Genomic DNA, 21,019 nt, shown 5'->3' on the forward strand with positions numbered 1-21,019 from the left:
TGGGAGCTTCTTAAGTTAGCTTCCAAGTTCTTTTAGCAAAAACCTAGTAGTCTGATACCTTCCGTGCTTTCTTGTATGTTCTGAGTATATGGTATTTCTTGTCCGAACTAGTGTTCAATTTAACACATGGAGAGTTAATCTGTATAGCTGGTGGTTGTAGCAAAAACAGGGTGTTTGGAACAGTGTTCCAGCAGGACTTCCCCTCTCCCCTAATTATGTAAAATTATAATCTTTAATTTGAATTTATTGTATAATTAATGAACACCCCCACTTCTAGATCCTATTGAGAGAACATACCTCTTGTGTAAAACTGGATATGCATTAGTGTACAAACCATCAGAGCAGAAGGAGAAAGATGAAAAAGGGAAGAACTAAGTTTGGCTTTGGAGGAGTAAACCTTGTCAATTTCTGTGTGATTTGGCTTGGGGTGGTGGTCGGAAGCTTGGGGAGGGAATGGTGGTGCTAGGAGGCTTTGCTATCTAACATTAAGCAAAGAAATTAATGTGCCTCCAAAACTATGATATTTTAGCCACCAGCATCAGAATTCCCTGAGGAGTTTGTTAAAATACAGACTCCTGGGGGCACCTGGGTGGCTCAGTGGGTTGAGCATCCCACTCTAGATCTTGGCTCAGGTCTTGATCTCACTGTTTGAGATGGAGCCCCGTTTCTGGCTCTGTGCTGACAGCTTGGAGCCTGCTTGGGATTCTCTCCCCCTCTTTCTCTGCCCCTCCCTGGCTCAATTGCACACACTCTCAAAATAAATAAACTTAAAAAAAATCTTTTAAAATACAGACTACTGGATCCTACCCCAGAGTCAGTGAATTAGACTGAGAGTAAGACTTAGGAATGTGTATTTTAAACAACCTTTGCCCAATGCCACTGGTTTGTGGTTTCTGAAAGAACTCAATGAAAGCAACTTCTCTGTGCTCAGGTCAGGAAGGGAGACAATCCCTTTCTCAGAGAGAATCTTTGTGGTTCTCAGACAACCAGCCCTAGAGAAAGAAGAATGAAGACATAGTTTAGAGAAAACAAAGTTCCCCTTTACAATTCTGAATGTATCTGCCACTCCAGTTAGGCCAAATGAGAAACTCAATGTGTAAAAGCATTAAAAGATGGGTGACTGATCCCTCCATGAGGTCAAAGTTCAAAAACAATACAGTTTTTGCTAAGCAGAGCAATTCAGCAGAGGAATTAAGGCAGTTGATCTCATTTCCAAAGTTTAATGGCTGACCAACTAGGGCTTCAGATCTTACTAAAAGCTTCCCAGTTTGAGCTCTAGGCAGTCTATGCAGGGGGTCTTGGGACAATTCTTTCTTTCATTCAACAGACACTTATTTTACACCTACTCTTGGCAAGCACTGTGCAAGATGATGGGGCAGCAGAGAACAACCACATGACTGAAGGCTGATGTGGGGCCTCCAGATTGGATGGAGGCTGGTAGTGCAGGAGGTGAAAGAATTCACCCAAGGCAGAGCAAAGGAGATAGACATTTATTGAATACACTGCAAGAGAGCAGCGGGCAGGACAGCAAAGGAGAGACTGTCCGTCAGAAGGCAGTGGAGGAGGGCTGTACTTAAGGCGGAGGGAGTGAGGAAGTATGGCAACATATAGAATTTTCCCTTTTTGGTACCTGTGCCTGGTTGCAAGTAGCCCATTAGTCAGCTAGGGTCTATGGCTGTTTTGAGGTTGGTTGCCTAATGTGCCTGTTTGCATTCAGCTGGGTGGTCACCTTGTACCTTACTCAGGTTTCCATTGCTCAAGCTTGTTGCCTAAAAGTGGCCTCTAGGACTGACTTCACCTGTGAATTTAAAAGATGGTTCCAGGGGTGCCTGGGTGGCTTGGTCGTTAAGCGTCCGACTTCGGGTCAGGTCATGATCTCACGGTTTGTGGGTTCGAGCCCCGCGTCGGGCTCTGTGCTGACAGCTCAGAGCCTGGAGCCTGTTTCGGATTCTGTGTCTCCCTCTCTCTCTGCCCCTCCCCCATTCATGCTCTGTCTCTCTCTGTCTCAAAAATAAATAAACGTTGGGGCGCCTGGGTGGCGCAGTCGGTTAAGCGTCCGACTTCAGCCAGGTCACGATCTCGCGGTCCGTGAGTTCGAGCCCCGCGTCGGGCTCTGGGCTGATGGCTCGGAGCCTGGAGCCTGTTTCCGATTCTGTGTCTCCCTCTCTCTCTGCCCCTTCCCCGTTCATGCTCTGTCTCTCTCTGTCCCAAAAATAAATAAAAAACGTTGAAAAAAAAATTAAAAAAAAATAAATAAACGTTAAAAAAAAAATTTTTTTTAATAAAAGATGGTTCCAAGTGGACTATAGACCACTTAACCAAAAGAAGGCACAAGAGAATTAACCACCTTTTGTTTTTTAGGAATACCAATCATGTTCGGGTGCAATTTTACAGCAATTTTGTTAAGTTATTATCTCCAGTTTATCTCAAGTTACACAGCTGTCATAAAAAAACACAAAAGGTAGGGGCATCTGGTTGGCTCAGTCAGAGGAGCATCCAACTCTTGATCTTGGGGTCATGAGTTCAAGCTCTACCTTGGGTGTAGAGATTACTTAAATAAAACGTTAAAAAATGATATATGTAAAAAACAAAAGGTAGAGCTAGAACAAAACTCAACCCTGAGTTTCATACAGCAATGGCTCCCAAATCTGGGATGTGCAAAGAATTGATTGTAAAGAACGTTTAAAATAATATATATATATATATATATATATATACACACATACATGTCAGAGCTCCTCCAGACCTATGAAAATTGAATCTCTTGCGATGGGGGAGGGGAAGGCACTCCCTGGAGAGAGGAAATTTTATTAAATTCCTCAACTGATTTTGTAGAGCCGTGTTTGGAACCACTGTCCTACTCTTTGCTACCTGCCCAAGCAGTGGTTCTCAAACGTGGCATCAGGTTTTAAGATGACCTTGCAAACTTGAAAGGTCTAAAATCCCTCATTATACTCAGTCGTGGTCTTAAACGCCTACTTTTTTTTTTTTTTTTTTTCCAAAACCGAGACTACCAATGCTCTAAAATGCCACAAGGAGAGTGGCACTTACCCATGTACCAAGTACTGGGATGTGTGGGGGGGGAGCGGCACTCAAGTACACATTGGCTAGCACTAACTCCCAAATGAGCTGAAGCAGATTCCACTCCGAAGATCAACCGCAAGGGGAATCTGTTTCCTTTAATCCATTGCGGGGGCCTACTTATTGCGTTCCACAGTTACAACTGATCAAACGCCGACGTCCACGCCACCAGGCACCCCCTCCTCCCCAAAGTCCTCAGCTCTTCTGCGGCGATAAGCCCGAGGGGTCTGGAGAGAAAGCTGGAACTTTTCATCACAACTGGGCCGGAAAGTGGGTCAGGGCCCCAACTCCAACCAGGCCCCTACCCCGCGTGAGCAGGCGGGGCTCGCAAAATGGACGCCCAGGCGCGGTCCCGGAGGCCGCAGCGCGGGCATTCGCCGCGCTCTTCCAGGCTCTCAAATTTCCCGGGAGCTCCGCCCCTCAACTGCCTGCCCTCCGGTTTCCAAGGCGTCGCGCCGGAAGTGACCTCACGGCGGTGGCGTGGAGACGCGGGGCGCTTCCGGCGGCGGCCGCGACTGTGGGGGTGGGTGTGGAGAAGCCCCTTATCAGCCTCTGGGTCTCCTCGTGTTGCGGGGTCTCCTTGGCGCGGTGTGCGGAGGCGGCGACAGGCAGACGGCGTTGGAGGTGGGAGCGGCGGGGCGGCGGGGCGGCTGGGGTACGGGCGCTCGCGGGAGGGGGCTTCCGGGGTTGCCAAGCGGGTTTGCTTTTAGGCTTCGGGGTTCCGGGCCTTGTAGACTTTTATAGAGGCGGGCGCGAGCCGGGGGCTAGGTCCTAGGGGTTGCCTCAGGGGGTGTGGTTTGAGGTGGGCGGCGGAGGGCAGCAGGATTCTAAACAGCCCGGGAAGCGTGGGAGGGGGGAGGCATTAGCGGCCTAGGCTGTTGGTTTAGCCTCGTTGATGGCCGGGGCAGCTAGCCCACTCTTTGCTCCATGCCTCAGTGTCCTTTTGCACAATGGAGTAGGGTGGCATGGAACAGCGCGGGTGCCACCTCCGTGACTGATAGCCTGAGGACAGAGGTGAACTGGGGTCTGAGAGGGAAAGGTGGCCGAGAAGTTAACGATACCCGCCGGGGCGCAGCCTCTTGATTCTTTCCAGCCGTAGGTGTTAAGCCTGAGCTTCTTTAACTACCCTTTGTGTGCTGTTGATTGAATTTATCAACATTTGGCGTGTTGAGTGGTTCAAGTGTTCTGGCGTGTGCGAGGCGTAGTCCTCGCCTGGTTGGCGAGTTGGCTTTCAATGAATCTTCCAATTCCAGAGCTAGGAGGAGTCCTAACAATCCTCTCCTGTGGTTGCGGATGAGGAACTGGAATGGTTTTTCTACTCTTACCTAGCCACAGACTACAGTGATTTCGGTCCGCTGTCAGGTATCGGTCTAGTAAGACCATCAGAACATAAATGACTGTCTGTGAGCAGGTCACTATTTCAACTGGAAACCTCAGATGGATTCTAGTCTTTTTTTATGAATGGCAGATTAGGGGTACTGAGTTCAAAATTCCTATCTGTTGGTTTCTCTCAATGAAATAAAGATGGTTACAAATAACGTAACTTTTTTATCACTTAGAATTTTTTGGTGGAACTTCCTTGTGGGGGTAGGGCTGTGGGACTAGCAAAGGATATTTCAAACTTTTTTGACCTGGGACCCACAGTTAGATACAGTTTACATCATGACTCCGTGTGTGCTCCCAGCATGGGCACAGTACACACGACATACCCCTCAAAAGTTTACCCTTTCTACATATGATGCCCCTTGACATTTTCTATTTCATCGAAAGAAAAAGTTGATTGCTACTCACTAAATTGACTGCCAACAGGTCTGACCGCCAAAGACCTGTAGTTTGAAAAATACTGGATTAGAAAATGTTTAAGATATTTGTGACTTCTGAGAATTCAAAGTGGAAATGTATCCTAGCCAGAGGAGCAGGGTTGCTAGAGTTATAAATTCATCCAGAACAACAGGACAGGAACTTCAAATTGGTGTCTCAAAGGAATGTAGTGATAGCGTGTCAGGATTTTAGAGGGCATTCATTACATCTTTTTTATGATGACCTGGTGGGTGACATAGGGGAATTTGCCAGATTGTGGTAAAGTTAGATGGAGTCATGACTTTGAGCCTCTAGGTCTGGAAAGGTTTGATTTATGAATACAACTTACAGTTGGGATTCTGGTGAGTTGAGGCTATATCACTTTCTTTATAGACAGTGTGTATTTCAAGCCTTATCTGAAAGGTGTGCTTATCAGATTTTTTTACCTTTTGGAAGTGAAGAGAGAAAATATCATCTGGTTAATCTCAAGATTTTCCCAGTGCAGTTTAATGAAACGAAATGGTCATACAAATGTGAGAAATTTCAGTTAGGTTACAAAAAATACAATTATACCAGGTAATGAAGGTAGATGTAAAAAAAAAAAAAAAAGTAGATGTAACTTGGAAGGGGTTCATGTGATAAAAAGAAGTGGAGTTTCAATCATCTGAATCAGTGGCATGGTTAGGTTGTGAGAAAAACTCGTGGGACTGTGGTGGCAGATTGCATTAGGAGAACATAGAATCTAGGACAAGAAAGGAAGATTGACCTTAGCACTGATTAGCTCTCTCCTGGAATATAAGGTTTATGTCTGGGTACTCTAAAAGAGTAAATTAATTTGGGGGTACAAGTTAAAAGTCGTTGGAATTTGTCAAATTTTCAAAAGTAATTTTTTGTTGCTTGTCTGAAGTAATTTTTTATTGGTTGTCTGAGTTGCATTGACATGAGTGATTCTTTTTCCCTTGTTACTCAGGGTCTTAAAACTTTTTTTAGTGTCCGAAACATTAGAAAGTCTATGTATCTCTTACACATTTAAGTTGGCATCTGAAATTGGTCATTGTAAATTTCAGTAGTTTAAACATTTTAAATAATTTAGGATGTAAGTTTTGGCATGTAAATACTGACTTCTAGAAGATCCGTACAAAGTTATCTAAATATGCAATTTGATGTTCTTATTTTTATTCTTTTTTTTTAAGTGGGCTCCACACCCTATGTGGGGGCTTGAACTCAAGACTGTTGAGATCAAGAGTTGCATGCTCCACCGACTGAGCCAGCCAGGCACCCCTTGATGTGTTTAAAATATACAAGTAACCTTTTTTGTATTAAACCCCTGAGATATGTGTAAGATATGTATAAATGGTGTATTAAATTACTTGAATTTTGGGTGTTAAACTAATCTTGTGTTCCTGGAATGAACCCCACTTAGTCATGGTGTATAATATTTTTTTATATGTTGCTGAGTTTAGTTTGCTAATATTTTGTTAAGAATTTCGTGTCTATGGGGCGCTTGGGTGGCTCAGTCGGATGAGCTTCCCACTTTGGCTCAGGTCATGATCTCACTGTTCGTGAGTTCGAGCCTCGCGTCAGGCTCTGTGCTGACATCTCAGAGCCTGGAGCCTGCTTCAAATTCTGTGTCTCCCTCTCTCTCTGCCCCTCCCCCTGCTCACGCTCTGTCTCTCTCTCTTAAAAATAAACAAACATTAAAAAAAATTTAAAAAAAAGAATTTTCATGTCTGTGTTCATGAGGGATACTGAAGTTTTTTTTAAATGTCTTTGGCTTTAGTATCAGAGTGATAGTACCCATATAAAATGAGTTGGGAAATGTTACTTTCTTTTCTGTTTTCTGAAAGAGTTTGTGTAGGATTGTTTATTTTTCCGTATGTTTGATAGAATTTACTAGTGAAGCCTTCTGGGCCACCCAGGCAACCCTGCCATTCCCAAGATTTTGATTAAATAGCTTTCGAGATAAATGCATGGAAAAATACCTAGTTTTTCAGAAGCCCATAAGTAACCACTTACTCATCCTCAGCTGTTGGTTATAACTGTCCTTAGTTGACCAGAGTTGTTGTTTCAATCTGAATAGTGTGAGTTCTGTCTGATGTGGCAGAGGAAATGGAAGTTAGTTGGTTTGTAACTGCCAAGTTCTTCATTTGTAGTTTATAAAGTGTTTTGGCAGCTGCCTCAGTTGCATAATGGGTGGAAGATCATTTAGGGCTACCTGAATTTATTATCTAAAGGTCTCTTATTAAGAGAAATGATATGGAAAGCCTCATACTTAATGGGGAAAAAGTGATAGTTTAGCGTTTGAGCAGATTAGTCCATACATATTCTAAGACTTTGTAATTGGCCAGCATAAATGGGCACATTTGTTCCCAACAAAGACAAATACAAAAATGTTGAATTCCTTATACATAATAGCCCCCCAAACAGGATGGGTAAATACACTGAGGCATAGTTATATAATAGAATAGTATATAGTCATGACAAAGAATGAACTATTGCTACATACAACAATAAGGATGAATCTCACAGATGTAAAATTGAGCAAAGAAACCAAACACTTCAAAAGAGAACCTTTATAAATAAAAAAATAAATAAGAATCTTCATGATTCCATTTATATGAAGTTCAAAAAGGCTAACCTAGGGGTGCCTGGGTGGCTCAGTTAAGCATCCGACTTTAGTTCAGGTCCTGATCTCACGGTCTGTGAGTTCAAGTCCCGAGTTGGGCTCTGCTGACAGCTCAGAGCCTGGATCCTGCTTTAGAATCTGTGTCTCCCTCTCTCTCTCTGCCCCTCCTCCGCTCACACTTTGTCTCTGTCTCAAAAATATTAAAAAAAAAAAAAAAAAAAAAAAAAAAAGGGCTACCCTAATCCTTTGTGTTAAATATCAGAATAATGGCTACCTTTGTGGGGACACAGTGGAAACTTCGTGGGAGTTCAAAGTATTCTGTGTCTTGATTTAGGTGGTGGTAATGTGGGTGAATTAATATGCAAAAGATCATGCAGCTGTACACTTGAAATATGTAGGCTTACTATGTATATTAGGCCCTGATAGAAAAGTAGAAAGTAAAAGACATCAAAGATTGGTCTCCTTGTGGCTTCTAGATCTCCTTCTGCTTCAGCTGTTGCTCTTCTTTTGACACGAAGATGTTAGCCCTCTGATTGATGAAACCCCCTTCCTTAGTGTGTTCATCTGATTCGGAACCCAGATGGCACTCACTGGTTTTAGATTTACTGGTTTAAATTAATAGAGCAATTTTCTTTATAGAATGAGCCTATTTGATGAGTTTTGGATAATGCATTAATGTATTTTACATAGAGGGAAGTTTGTGATAATAGGGTAATTTGTTACACGTCGAGTGGTTACTTTTTAAAAAGTTTCTATTGTAGAACTGGCAGTCCACGTTTTAAAGCTATTAAAAGTTCTCAATTATTACCAATATAAACTTGAATGTACAACATCTTTTTAAGTTATAGTTGCTGTACAATCTTATATTTGTTTCAGCTGTAATTCTGTACATCACACTGTGCTTATTACCATGATGGATATGGGTACCATTTGTCACCATACACTGTTGTCACAATATCATTGACTATGTTTCCTGTGCTGTACTTTTCATCTCTGTGACTTATTTTGTAAGTGGAATTTTGTACTTCTTAATCCCCTTCACTTAATTCACCCATCCCCTCAACTCCATCCCCTCTGGCACCCACCATTTCTCTATTTATGATTCTTTGTTTTGTTTGTGAGATTCTACATGTAAGTGAAGGCATATGGTATTTGTCTTTATCAGACTTATTTCACTTAGCATAATGGCCTGTGGGTCCATCCATGTTGTCACACTTGGCAAGATCTCATACTTTTTGACGACCGAGTAATATTCCTGTGTGTGTACCACATCTTATACATTTATCTGTCAGTGTGCACTTAGGTTAGCTTTCATTTCTTAGCTATTGTAAAGCTACAGTGAACATAGGGGCGCACCTGTCTTTTCACACTGGTGGTTTTGTTTTCTTTGGGTAAATACCCAGTAGTTGAATTACTAGATTGTATGGTATTTCTTTTTCTTTTCTGTTTAATTGATAATTCAAGTTAACACACAGCGTAGTCTTGGCTTCAGGAGTAGATTCTAGTGATTCATCTCTTACGTGTGATACCCAGTGCGTGTCCCGAAAAGTGCCCTCATTAATGCCCATCACCCATTTAACCCATCCCCCTGCCTTCCCCCACTCCAGCAACCCTCCATTTATTCTTTGTATTTAAGAGTCTCTTACAGTTTGCTTCCCTTATGTTCATTTGTTGAGTTTCTCAGATTCCACATATGAATGAAATCATATGATATCTGTCTTTCTCAGACTGACTTATTTTGCTTGGCATAATGCCCTCCAGGTCCATCCACATTGTTGCAAAATGGCAAGATTTCATTCTTTTTCATTGTGGAGTAGTATTCACTGTATGTATGTATGTATGAATGTGTATATCTTTTTAATTCATCAGTTGATGGACATTTGGGCGCTTTCCATAATTTGGCTATTTTTCTTTAAAAAATATAATTTATTGTCAATTTAGCTAACATACAGTGTATACAGTGTGCTCTTGGCTTTGGAAGTAGATTCTCATGATTCATCGCTTACATACAATACCCAGTGCTGATCCCAACAAATGCCTTCCTCAATGCCCATCACTCATTTTCCCCTCTCCCCTAAACCCCTCCCATCAACCCTCACTTTGTTCTCTGTATTTAAGTCTCTTATGGTTTGCCTCCCTCTCTGTTTTTTTCCCTTCCCTTCCCCCATGGTTTTCTGTTAAGTTTATCAAATTCCACATGAGTGAAAACATAGGATATCTGGCTTTCTTTGACTTATTTCATTTAGCATAATACTCTCTAGTTCCATCCACATTGCAAATGGCAAGATTTCATTCCTTCTCATTGCCAAGTAGTGTTCCATTGTATATCTAAACCACATCTTCTTCATCCATTTGTCAGTTGATGGACATTTGAGCTCTTTCCATAATTTGGCTATTGTTGAAAGTGCTGCTATAAACATTGCCCCATGAATCAGCACTCCTGTATCTTAGTAGTATAAATTCCTAGTAGTGCTATTGCTAGGTTGTAGGGTAATTCTATTTTTAATTTTTTGAGGAACCTCCACACTGTTTTCCAGAGCAGCTACACCAGTTTGCATTCCCACCAACAGTTCTAAGAGGGTTCCTGTTTTTCCACACCCTTGCCAACATCTGTTGTTTCCTGAGTTGTTAATTTTAGCCACTCTGACTGGTGTGAGGTGGAATCAGACTGATTTTGATTTGTATTTCCCTGATAATGAGTGATGTTGAGCATCTTTTCATGTGTCTTTTGGCCATCAGGATGTCTTTGGAAAAGTGTCTATTCATGTCTTCTCATTTCTTCATTGGGTTATTTGTTTTTTGGATGTTGAGTTTAAGTTCTTTATAGATTTTGGCTACTAACCTTTTATCCGATATGTCATTTGCAAATAACTTCTCCCATTCCATTGGTTGCCTTTTAGTTTTGTTGATTGTTTCCATTGCAGTACAGAAGCTTTTTATCTTGATGAGGTTCCAATAGTTCATTTTTGCTTTTATTTCCCTTGCCTTTGGAGATGCGTCGAGCAAGATGTTGCTGCATCTGAGGTCAGAGAGATTGTTGCCTTTTTTTTCCTTTAGGGTTTTGATGGTTTCCTGTCTCACATTTAGGACTTTCATTCCTTTTGAGTTTATTTTTGTGTATGGTGTAAGAAAGTGGTCCAGTTTCATTCTTCTGCATGTTGCTGTCCAGTTCTCCTAGCATCATTTGCTAAAGAAATGTCTTTTTTCCATTGGATACTCTTTACTGCTTTGTCAAAGATTAGGTGGCTGTACATTTGTGGGTCCAATTCTGGGTTCTCATGCACATTGGTCTGTGTGTCTGTTTTTGTGCCAATACCATACTGTCTTGATGATTACAGCTTTGCAGTAGAGGCTAAAGGCTGTGATTCTCTCACTTTGGTTTTCTTTTTCAACATTACTTTGGCTACTTGGGGTCTTTTGTGGTTCCATACAAATTTTAGGATTGCTTGTTCTAGCTCTGAGAAGAATGCTGGTGCAATTTTAATTGGGATTGCATTGAATGTGTAGATTGCTTTGGGTAGTGTTGACATTTTAACAATATTTGTTCCTCCATTCCATGAGCATGGAATGTTTTTCCATTTCTTTGTGTCTTCAGTTGCGTTCATAAGCTTTCTATAGTTTTCAGCATACAGATCTCTTACCTTTTGGTTTGGTTTATTCTTAGGTATTTTATGGTTTTTGGTGTAAGTGTAAATGGGATTGATTCCTTGATATCTCTTTCTGTTGCTTCATTATTGGTGTATAGAAATGCAGCTGATTTTGTGCATTGATTTTATATCTTGTGACTTTGCTGAGTTCATCTATCAGCTCTAGCAGTTTTTCGGTGGAGTCTTTCAGGTTTTCCATATAGAGTATCATGTCATCTGTGAAGAGTGAAAGTTTGACTTCTTTGCCAATTTGGAGGCCTTTTATTTCTTTTTGTTGTGATTGTTGAGGCCAGGACTTCCAACACTATGTTGAACAACAGGGCGAGAGTGGGCATCCCTGTCATGTTCCTGATCTTAGGGGGAAAGCTCTCAGTTTTTCTCCATTGAGGATGATATTAGCTGTGGGCCTTCGTATATGGCTTTTGTGATGTTGAGGTATCCCTTCTATCCCTACTTTCTTGAGGGTTGTTATCAAGAAAGGATGCTGTATTTTGTCAGATGGTTTTTCTGCATCTATTGACAGGATCATATGGTTCTTATCCTTTCTTCTATTAATGTGGTGTATCATGTTGATTGATTATGAATATTGAACCAGCCCTGCAACCCAGGAATGAATCCCTCTTGATCATGGTGAATAGTTCTTTTAATGTACTGTTGAGTTTGATTTGCTAGTATCTTGTTGAGAACTTTTGCATCCAGCTTCATCAGGGATATTGGCCTGTAATCCTTTTTAGAGGGGTCTTTGGTTTTTGGAATCAAGGTAATGCTGGCTTCATAGAATGAGTTTGGAAGCTTTCCTTCCATTTCTTTTTTTTTTTTTTTTTGGAATCTCTATTTTTAATTTTTTAGGAAGCTCCATACTGTTTTCCACAGTGGTTGTATCAGTTTGCATTCCCACCAACTGCACAGGGCTTCCTTTTTGTCCACATCGTTGCCAACATTTATTGTTTCTTGTCCATTTGGTATTGCTTATTCTGACAGATGTGAGGTGCTATCTCATTGTAGTTTTGATTTGTATTTGCCTGATGATTAGTGATATTGAGCATCTATTCATGTGTCTGTTGGCCATCTGTATGTCTTCTTTGGAAAAATGTCTATTTGGGTCCTCTGTCCATCTTTAATCAGATTATTGGGGTTATTTTTTTGTGTTGTGTAAGTTCTTTACAGTTTGGATATTAAACCCTTACTGGAGAGGGTACCTGGGTGGCTCAATCAGTTAAGTGTCTGACTCTTGATTTTAGCTCAGGTCATGAGCTCATGGTTTGTGGGATCGAGCCCTGCATCAGGCTCTGCACTGTGTGGAGCCTGGTTGGGATTCTTTCCCTCTCCTTCTCTGTCTGCCTCTCCTCTGCTTGTGCACATTCTCTCTGTCAAAATAAATAAATAAACATTAAAAAAATAAACCCTTGTTGGATATATCATTTGCAAATATCTTCTCCCAGTGGTAGGTTGCCTTTTCCTTTTTTTGGTTTCCTTTGTTGTGCAAAAGCTTTTTAAAGACAACATCAGTGTCTTAAATATATATATATATTGGGTAAAGAAGAAATAAAAGTCTTTCACATCTCATGAATTTCTGGTAGTTGAAAAAATTCTTGTTACTACAGCTTTTCATTCTGCAGCTAATAATACAAGCATCAGAGTAGGATTATGACGGAGTATAAATGATGGGAGAGGACATTCATACTTCTGTGATACTAAAGTAGACAAAGGCTGGTCAGGACATGGGAAATAAGCCTAAAGTATGTGTATTTTGTGCCTTTTACCATCATCAGTGTTGTGGAAATTGGGTTGCATCGGAAAATCACCTGATTTCTTAAATGCTTATATTGATAATTGTTGTAACTCAGTGATGGGTATGTGGGGTTCATTATGCTGTTCTGTCTACATTTGTGTATGTTTGAAATTTTTTATAAGATGTAAAAAAAAAAAAAAATCTAACAGTTGATCCTGCTAACACATTATTTTCTGTTCTGTCAGCATAGTTTTCTGATACTTACTTAGATCACTGGAAAATTCCCTGAGTTTTTCTTTAGGTTTTGTGTTTCTGATGGGACATATTCTTTTTACCACACGAGTGTTTTTTATTTTTCCTTTTTTAGGCTGTATATTTTAGGTAGGTGTATTTCTGAAATTAATACTTGAAAACAGCTTGAAATGCTCTTTCTTTTCTGTTTTTTCATGGAGAATGCCAAGCAGTATTTCATTTTGTACTTAGTATTGTATGTTATGTTTATAGTCATCTGCTATTTCCTGACTTCCTTCTGTATGTAGGGCAATGCTGGATTTCATATCTTTGTAGGATTTTGCACAGAGTATGCTTAACAGGTATTCTGATTTTAGAACTATTTCCAAGAAGGGCCAAGGCATCTAAATATAAATATTTATATACTCTAGATTTTGAGTGATTAACTTCTGTCAGATTTATGACATGTAAATTCATTCATTGATTAGATAAATATTTGAGTTTCTTTTTAATTCTGGACACTCTTACTTGCTGAACAAGGCAGAAAAGGTCTCTTGCCCTCATGAAGCTTACATTTTAGTGGGGTGATACAACATAAATAAGGTAATTCGTGTTGTGATTAATTTTGAGACCATAACAGAAGATGAGGTGTTGAAGAGTGATGGTGAGTAGTGACATTAGATTGGGGGTAGCCAGGGAAGGCCTCTTTGGGGTGGTGACATTTTAGCAGATACCAGAAAGACAAGGTAGAATTAGCTATTCATAGTTTTGTTGTAGCATAAGTTTTTTGTTCCTTTTTTTTGCTGAGTAGTGTTTTGTTGTTAATACCATAATTTATCTCTTGTCCTTGTTTCTAGTTTTTGCTATTGTGAATAAAGCTACTGTGTACATTTGTGTACAAGTTCCTTTTTGAGCATGTTTTCATTTTTCCTGGGTAAATGCTGGGAATGAAATTTGGGGTCATAGGTATGTGTTTAATATTGTAAGAAATCATTAAACTCCTTCCCAAAGTCGTAGTATCATTTTACACTATCAGCAGTGTAAGGGGGTTCCAGTTGCTCCATATCATCACACGCATTTGGTGTCACCTACCGTCCTTTAAATTTTAAGCCAAGATACCAAAATGGTATCTTATGGTGTTTTTTTCCAACATAATGATTTTTTATTGTTGTAAAATACATGTGTATAAAAGTTACTATTTTAAGTGTATAGTTCAGTGGCATTGAGTACAGTCACATTGTTGTGTAACCATTACCACCATCCATAACTTTTTCAGACTCCCAAACTGAAATTCTGTGCCCATTAAACAATAACTTACCATTCCCTGTTCCCCCCCTGCTGGCAGCCACCTTCTACTTTCTGTCTCTGTGGTAGAATAGTCTCTTGTGTTGGGTAGTCTCTTGACTGCTGTAGGAAACTCCTATCTGGCTTATTTTACTTAGCATAATGTCTTCAAGGTTCATCTGTGTTGTAGCATATATCAGAACTTCTTTTTAAGACTGAATGATATTCCACTCTAGGTATATACCACATTTTGTTTATCCGTTCACCCAGCGTGGATGTTTGAGTTGTCTCGTTGTGTTTTAATTTGCATTTCCCCAGTAATTAATGATGTTCAGCAGCTGCTCATATGTTTATTGGTCATTCAGATAACTTCTTTTGCCCATATTTAAGAAATGTGTTTTTCCTTTTTTATTGCTGATTTGTAAATATTCCTTATGTATTCTGGCTACAAGTCCTTTATCAGATATATTGATTGTGAATGTTTTCTTCTTGACTGGCTTTACCTTTTTTTTCCCCCTCTTGTTTTGGGGCTATAGTAGAAGAAAGAACCATTGTTTTGCTTCTTGAAATGCTTGGCTTGGCCTAGTCTGGGAGGTAGCCTCCATAGAAGTGATTTTGGGATGTGGCTAGACTATGTGGAATATCTTCTTAAATATTTTATTATGTTACCATTATTTTAAATGTATGACCAACCCCATTCAGAGAATGATTTGGTTTGAAGAGAAGTTGAAAAAATATGACGTGGAAAAAAATAGTTTTCTGCTCTGGGACATTGTAATCAAAGCTAGATGACTTTACCTTTTTACTGATTGGGGCGTTATCCTAAGAAAATAATTTAGGACAAGCACTATATGAAATTGATCATTGCTGCATTAATTATAATTGTGAAAGATGGAATTCTCTAAATGTTCAATAAGAAAACTAAGTGGGGTGCTTGGGTGGCTCAGTTGGTTAAGCATCTGACTCTTGATTTCGGCTCAGGTTATGACTCAGGGTTCTTGAGTTTGAGCCCCATGTTGGGCTCTGCGCTGTCAGTACAGACCCTGCTTGGGATTCTCTCTTCCTCTTTCTCTGCCACTGCCCTGCTCATTCTCTCTGTCTCTCTCTCTCAAATAAATAAGCATTTTTAAAACTCTTTTAAAAAATAAAATGGGTTAGTAAAGTAGCTACCCCGTAGAATTGTCATGAGGATTGAAGGGAAGAATGCCCCTAAAGTTTTGGCTGAGTCATACTAAATGTGCAGTAAATGCTGGCTGCTGCTGCTGCTGTTGCACAACATGATGGTATGTGTTTAAAGGCTGTGGGATTATGTGTGTTCCACTCCCCTTTTATTTTCTTAGCAGTAGTTTTTTTCTCCTTCCTTTCTGTTACCTATCATATTAAACCATCATTAGATTCAGACCACCTGTATGAAAGGTCAACTTCTTTCCATCTCCGTTGATCTGTTACAGTTTACCATCAGCTCTCAGATGCTCTGCTCTAGTTGCCTCCCAGTTAGTCTCACTGAATAAATATATATACATATATATATATATGTATATATATTTCGCATCTCTTCCAATTTATATTCTTTATGGTGACTTTTGATAATTAGAACTTTTACATTTTGATGAAATCTAATTCATCAGATTTTTTTTTTTCTTTTATGATTAGAACTTATTTGTGTGTTGTCTAAGCTTTTTCTCACCCAAGGTCACTAAGATACTGTTTTCTTAGTAGCTTTAATAGTTCTAGCTTTTATGTTTAGATAGTTTGTTTCAAATTGATTTTTTGTATCTGGTATGGGATAGGAATACAAGGTTATTTTTCCTCCTGTATATCTAGTTCTAGCACCATTTTTTGAAAAATACTTGAATTTCTTTATTGATTTATCTTGGTACCTTGCTTGGAAGTCAGTGTGGGTCTGTTTCTGGGCTCTGTTCTGTTCCATTGATTTCTTTGTCTAGCCTTGCACCAACACCACAGATTTTCTATAGCTTTATAGTAAATTTTAAAATGAGGTGGTATAAAACATGTAGCCTTGTTTTTTATTTTCATGATTATTTTGGCTGTTCTAAGTATTTTGCATTGCCATATGCCTTTTAGAATCAGTTTTTCAGTTTCTTCAAAAAGACCAGTTGGGATTTTTATTGATATTTGTATTTGACTGGGGAGAATTGACAACGTTGAGCTCTTTGACTTATGAAGGTGGTACATCTCTCCCATTTATTTAGATCCTCTTTTAATTTTCCTCAGTGGTCTTTTATATTTTTCATTGTAGAAGTTCTGCATGTTTTTCATTAGATTTATCGTAAGTAATGGTTTTTTTATCCTAAGTAAAGTTTATGGTTTTTAATAGTACTACAAATAGTATTTTAAAATTTTATTTTCAGTTTGTTGCTAAAATAAACTGAGAGTACAGTTTATTTTAAATTGAGCATGTATCCTGTGACCTTGCTAAATTATTAGTTCTAGTAGGATTTTTTTAGTTGGTACATTTCTTAGGGTTTTCTACATACACAGTCAATCATATGGTTTACAAGTAAAGACATTTTTAGTTCTTCCTTTCCATTATTTGTGCTTCTTATTTCTTGTTGCAGTGTAGAACCTACAGTATGGTATTGATTAGAAGTAGAAATGATGGAAGTGGATATCCTTGCCTTGTCCCAGTCTTTGGGGGTAAAGGATTTATTATTTCACCATTAATATGGTGTTCACTATAATTGTTTTGCAGATGCCCTCACTCCCCCCTTTTTGATTTCATGAATGGATATTGAATTTTGTCTGATTATCTTTCTGTATTTATTTATTTTTTAAAGATTTTATTTTTAAGTAATTTCTATACCCAATGTGGGGCTTAAACTTAACCCCAAGATTGAGAGTCACATGCTCCGCCAACTGAGCCAGCCAGGCACCCCTGTCTTTCTGCATTTATTGATATCATATGTGATTTCCTTGTTTATTTTGTTAATGTGGTAGAAGACATTGATGTTTTAAAATTTTTTTATTTTTTAGTTTTGTAATGTTTATTTTGAGAGCTAGTGTGTGTGCTAGTGCAGGGGAGGGGCAGAGAGAGGGAGGGAGAGAGAATCCCAAGCAGGCTCTGGGCTGACAGAGCCCCCCCCCCCCCCCCAACCATGTGGGGCTCAGTCTCACCAAGTGTGAGATCATGACCTAAGCTGAAATCAAAAGTCAGACACTTAACTGACTGAGCCCAGGGGACCCTGATTTTTTTTAGATTAAACCTTTTATTTGAGATAATTGTAGATTCTTATGCACTTGTAAGGAACAATACAGAAACATTCCATATACCCTTCCCGGTTTTCCTCATTGGTAATAACATTTTCAAAAACTGTAGTACAGGGGCGCCTGGGTGGCGCAGTCGGTTAAGCGTCCGACTTCAGCCGGGTCACGATCTCCCGGTCCGGGAGTTCGAGCCCCGCGTCAGGCTCTGGCCTGATGGCTCAGAGCCTGGAGCCAGTTTCCGATTCTGTGTCTCCCTCTCTCTCTGACCCTCCCCCGTTCATGCTCTGTCTCTCTCTGTCCCAAAAATAAATAAACGTTGAAAAAAAATTTTTTTTCAAAAACTGTAGTACAGTATCACTACTAAGATATTGACATTGACATTGATGTGGTCAAGATACAGAATATTTCCATTATTACAAGGATCCCTTTTATAGACCTTTTGTTGCCCTTTCATAGCCATCCTTATTTCCTTCCTGCCTCAGCCCCTCCCTAAACCCTGGGAACAACTCATCTCCATTTCTGTAGTTTGTCATTTCAGAAATGTTAACACAAATTGAATCAGATGGAATGTAACTTGATGGGGTTGGCTTTTTTTTTTTTTTTTAACTTTTTCTCTATGGTACCGCAGTTTGTTCAGCCATTCACCCATTGAAGGTCATCTTGGTTTCTAGTTTGGGCCTATTTGTGTGAACTTAAGTGTTGCTTTCTCTGGGATAAATGACCAGTTGTGCAGTTGCTGAGTCATGTAATAGTTGCATGTTTTTAATATTTTTTATAGATTGCCAAATTGTTTTCCAAAATGGCCATACCATTTAATAATCCAGTCAGCAGTGTGTGAGGAATCCAGTTTTTCCACATCCTTTCCAGGATTTGGTGTTGTCACTAGTTTTTATTTTAGCCATTCCGGCTGATGTGTAGTGATCTTTCATGGTAATTGTAAACTGTATTTCCCTAATGGTTAGTGATGTTGAACTGTTGAGCATCTTTTCATGTGCTTGTTTGCTGTCTGTATATCTTCTGTTTTGAAATGTCTTTCTGTGTCTTTTGCCCATTTTTTAATGGATTTTTTTTTCTACTGTGTTTTCAGAGTTCTTTATATATTCTGTATACTAGTTCCTTGTCTCTTTCCGATATGTGGTTTGGAAAAAATATTTTCCCCATTCTGTAACTTGTCTTTTTTATCCTCCTAACAAGGTCTTTTATAGAACAAAAGTTTTTAGTTTTGAAGAACTCCAGTGTATCTGTTTCTCTTTTTATAGATTGTGCTTTTGGGGTCTAAGAACTCTTTGCCTCACCAGATCCTGAAGGTTTCTCTTATATTTTCCCTAAAAGTTTTATAGTTTGACATTTTACATTTAAGTCTATAATTATTAAAAAAAATTTTTTTAATGTTTATTTATTTTTGAGAGGGAGAGAACAAGTAGGGGAGGGGCAGAGAGAGAGGGAGACAGAAGCAGAAGCAGGCTCCAGGCTCTGAGCTGTCAGCACAGAGCCCGACACAGGGCTTAAACCCACAAACCATGAGATCATGACCTGAGCCGAAATCGATGCCCAACCGACTAAGCCACCCAGGTGCCCCAAGTCTGTAATCATTTTTAATAAATGTGTACATTATGAGACTTAGGTCAGGGTTTAGTTTTTTACTGATGGATATCCATTTGTCCCAGCACCATTTGTAAAAACTATGTTACTTTGGTTGAATTACTTTTGCATTTTGTCAGAATCATTTTGGGGCATTTTTGTGTGTATCTATTTCTGGGTTTTCTATTCCATTCCATTGATTTATATATCTTTCCTCCCACCAATACCACATAGTTTTGATTACCATACCCATATAATAAGCCTTGAAATTGGGTAGACTGATGCCTCCCATTTTCCTGTCAGAGTTGATTTAGTTATAAAAAGGTTATAGTTTGTGTGATTTGATGTCTAGGTAAATATTATCTTTACTGTTTTTTCTTTAAAGCAATTATAATATCTTTATATAAATTAAATTATATTGCTTATTCATTAATATAACAAAAAAAAGTAATTCAAGTAGAGTTAACCTACAGCATTATATTAGTTGCAGGTGTACAGTATAGTGACTCATCAATTCTATATATTACTCAATGCACATCAAGATGAGTTGTACTCTTAATCCCTTCACGTATTTCACCCATCCCCCCACCCACCTCCCCTCTGGTGACCATCTGTTTGTTCTCTATAGTTAAGAGTCATTTTATTTTATTTTATTTTATTTTATTTTATTTTATTTTATTTTATTTTATTTTATTTATTTTATTTTATTTTTTGCATATATATATATATATATATATGCCCTCAGCATTTTTTTTTTTTTAACTTACATCCAAGTTAGTTAGCATATAGTGCAACAGTGATTTCAGGAGTAGATTCCAGTGATTCACCCCTGTGTATAACACCCAGTGCTTGTCCCAGCAAGTGTCTTCCTTAATGTCCCTTACCCATTTAGCCCTTCCCCCCTCCCACATCCCTCCAGCAACCCTCTGTTTGTTTTCTATATTTAAGAGTCTTATGTTTTGTCCCCTTTCCTGTTTTTATATTTTATTTGCTTCCCTTCCCTTTTGTTCATCTGTTTTGTTTCTTGAATTCCTCATATGAGTGAAGTCATATATATGTCTTTCTCTGACCAATTTCAGGTAGCATAATACCCTCTAGTTCCATCCACATAGTTGCAAATGGCAAGATTTAATTCTTTTTGATTGCTGAATAATACTCCATTTTTTGTGTGTGTGTGTGTGTGTGTGTGTGTGTGTGTGTGTGTGTGTGACATCTTTATCCATTCATCTGTAGGGTCTGTTATTTGACTTGTCTCTTTTTCCCTTTTTGCTTGTTTTATTTCTTAAATTCCACATGTGATTGAAATAAGATATTTGTGTTTCTCTGACTGGCCTGTTTTGCTTAACATTATATGTTTTAGCTCTATCCATGCTGTTGCAAATGGCAAGGTTTCTTTCATTCTTTATGGCTGAGTAATATTCCATTGTGTGTGTATATGTGTGTGTGTATGTGTGTATGTATGTATGTATGTATGTAAACATCGCATCTGTTCCTTGGGTAAATACGCAGTAGCGCAATTACTGGATCATAGGGTAGTTCTATTGTTAATTTTTTGAGGAACTTCTGTGTTGTTTTCCATAGTGACTGCACCAGTTTGCATTCCCACCAAAAAAGTTTTTTTTTATTTAGTTTTTTAATGTTTATTTATTATTGAGAGAGAGAGAGAGAGAGCGCATGAGCATGGGAGGGGCAGAGAGAGGAAGAGACACAGAATCTGAAGCAGGCTCCAGGCTCCAAACTGTTAGCGCAGAGCCTGACGTGGGGCTTGAACTCACAAACCGCGAGATCACGATCTGAGCCGAAGTCGGTCGC

The 21,019-nt window shown here is 39.2% G+C and overlaps 1 protein-coding gene across 4 annotated transcripts in view; it reads left to right on the forward strand.

Moving 5' to 3' along the window:
- The first annotated feature begins 3,566 nt into the window (after positions 1-3,566).
- EDC3 (enhancer of mRNA decapping 3) overlaps positions 3,567-21,019 on the forward strand; it is a 60,489-nt gene continuing 43,036 nt past the window's right edge. For 2 of the 4 annotated variants that reach the window (XR_007153345.1, XM_047864424.1), the window contains exon 1: positions 3,943-4,095. Coding sequence is in view for 1 of the 4 variants with exons in the window: in XM_047864424.1 (XP_047720380.1) it covers positions 4,009-4,095 (87 nt within the window). In the remaining 3 variants the exon portion in view is untranslated. Of the gene's footprint in view, positions 3,706-3,942; positions 4,177-21,019 lie in introns of those variants that run through there. The other 2 variants (XM_047864426.1, XM_047864427.1) reach the window with 2 other exon arrangements.

Source organism: Prionailurus viverrinus, chromosome B3 (assembly GCF_022837055.1).
Source record: "Prionailurus viverrinus isolate Anna chromosome B3, UM_Priviv_1.0, whole genome shotgun sequence".
Classification (NCBI taxonomy): Eukaryota; Metazoa; Chordata; class Mammalia; order Carnivora; family Felidae; genus Prionailurus; species Prionailurus viverrinus.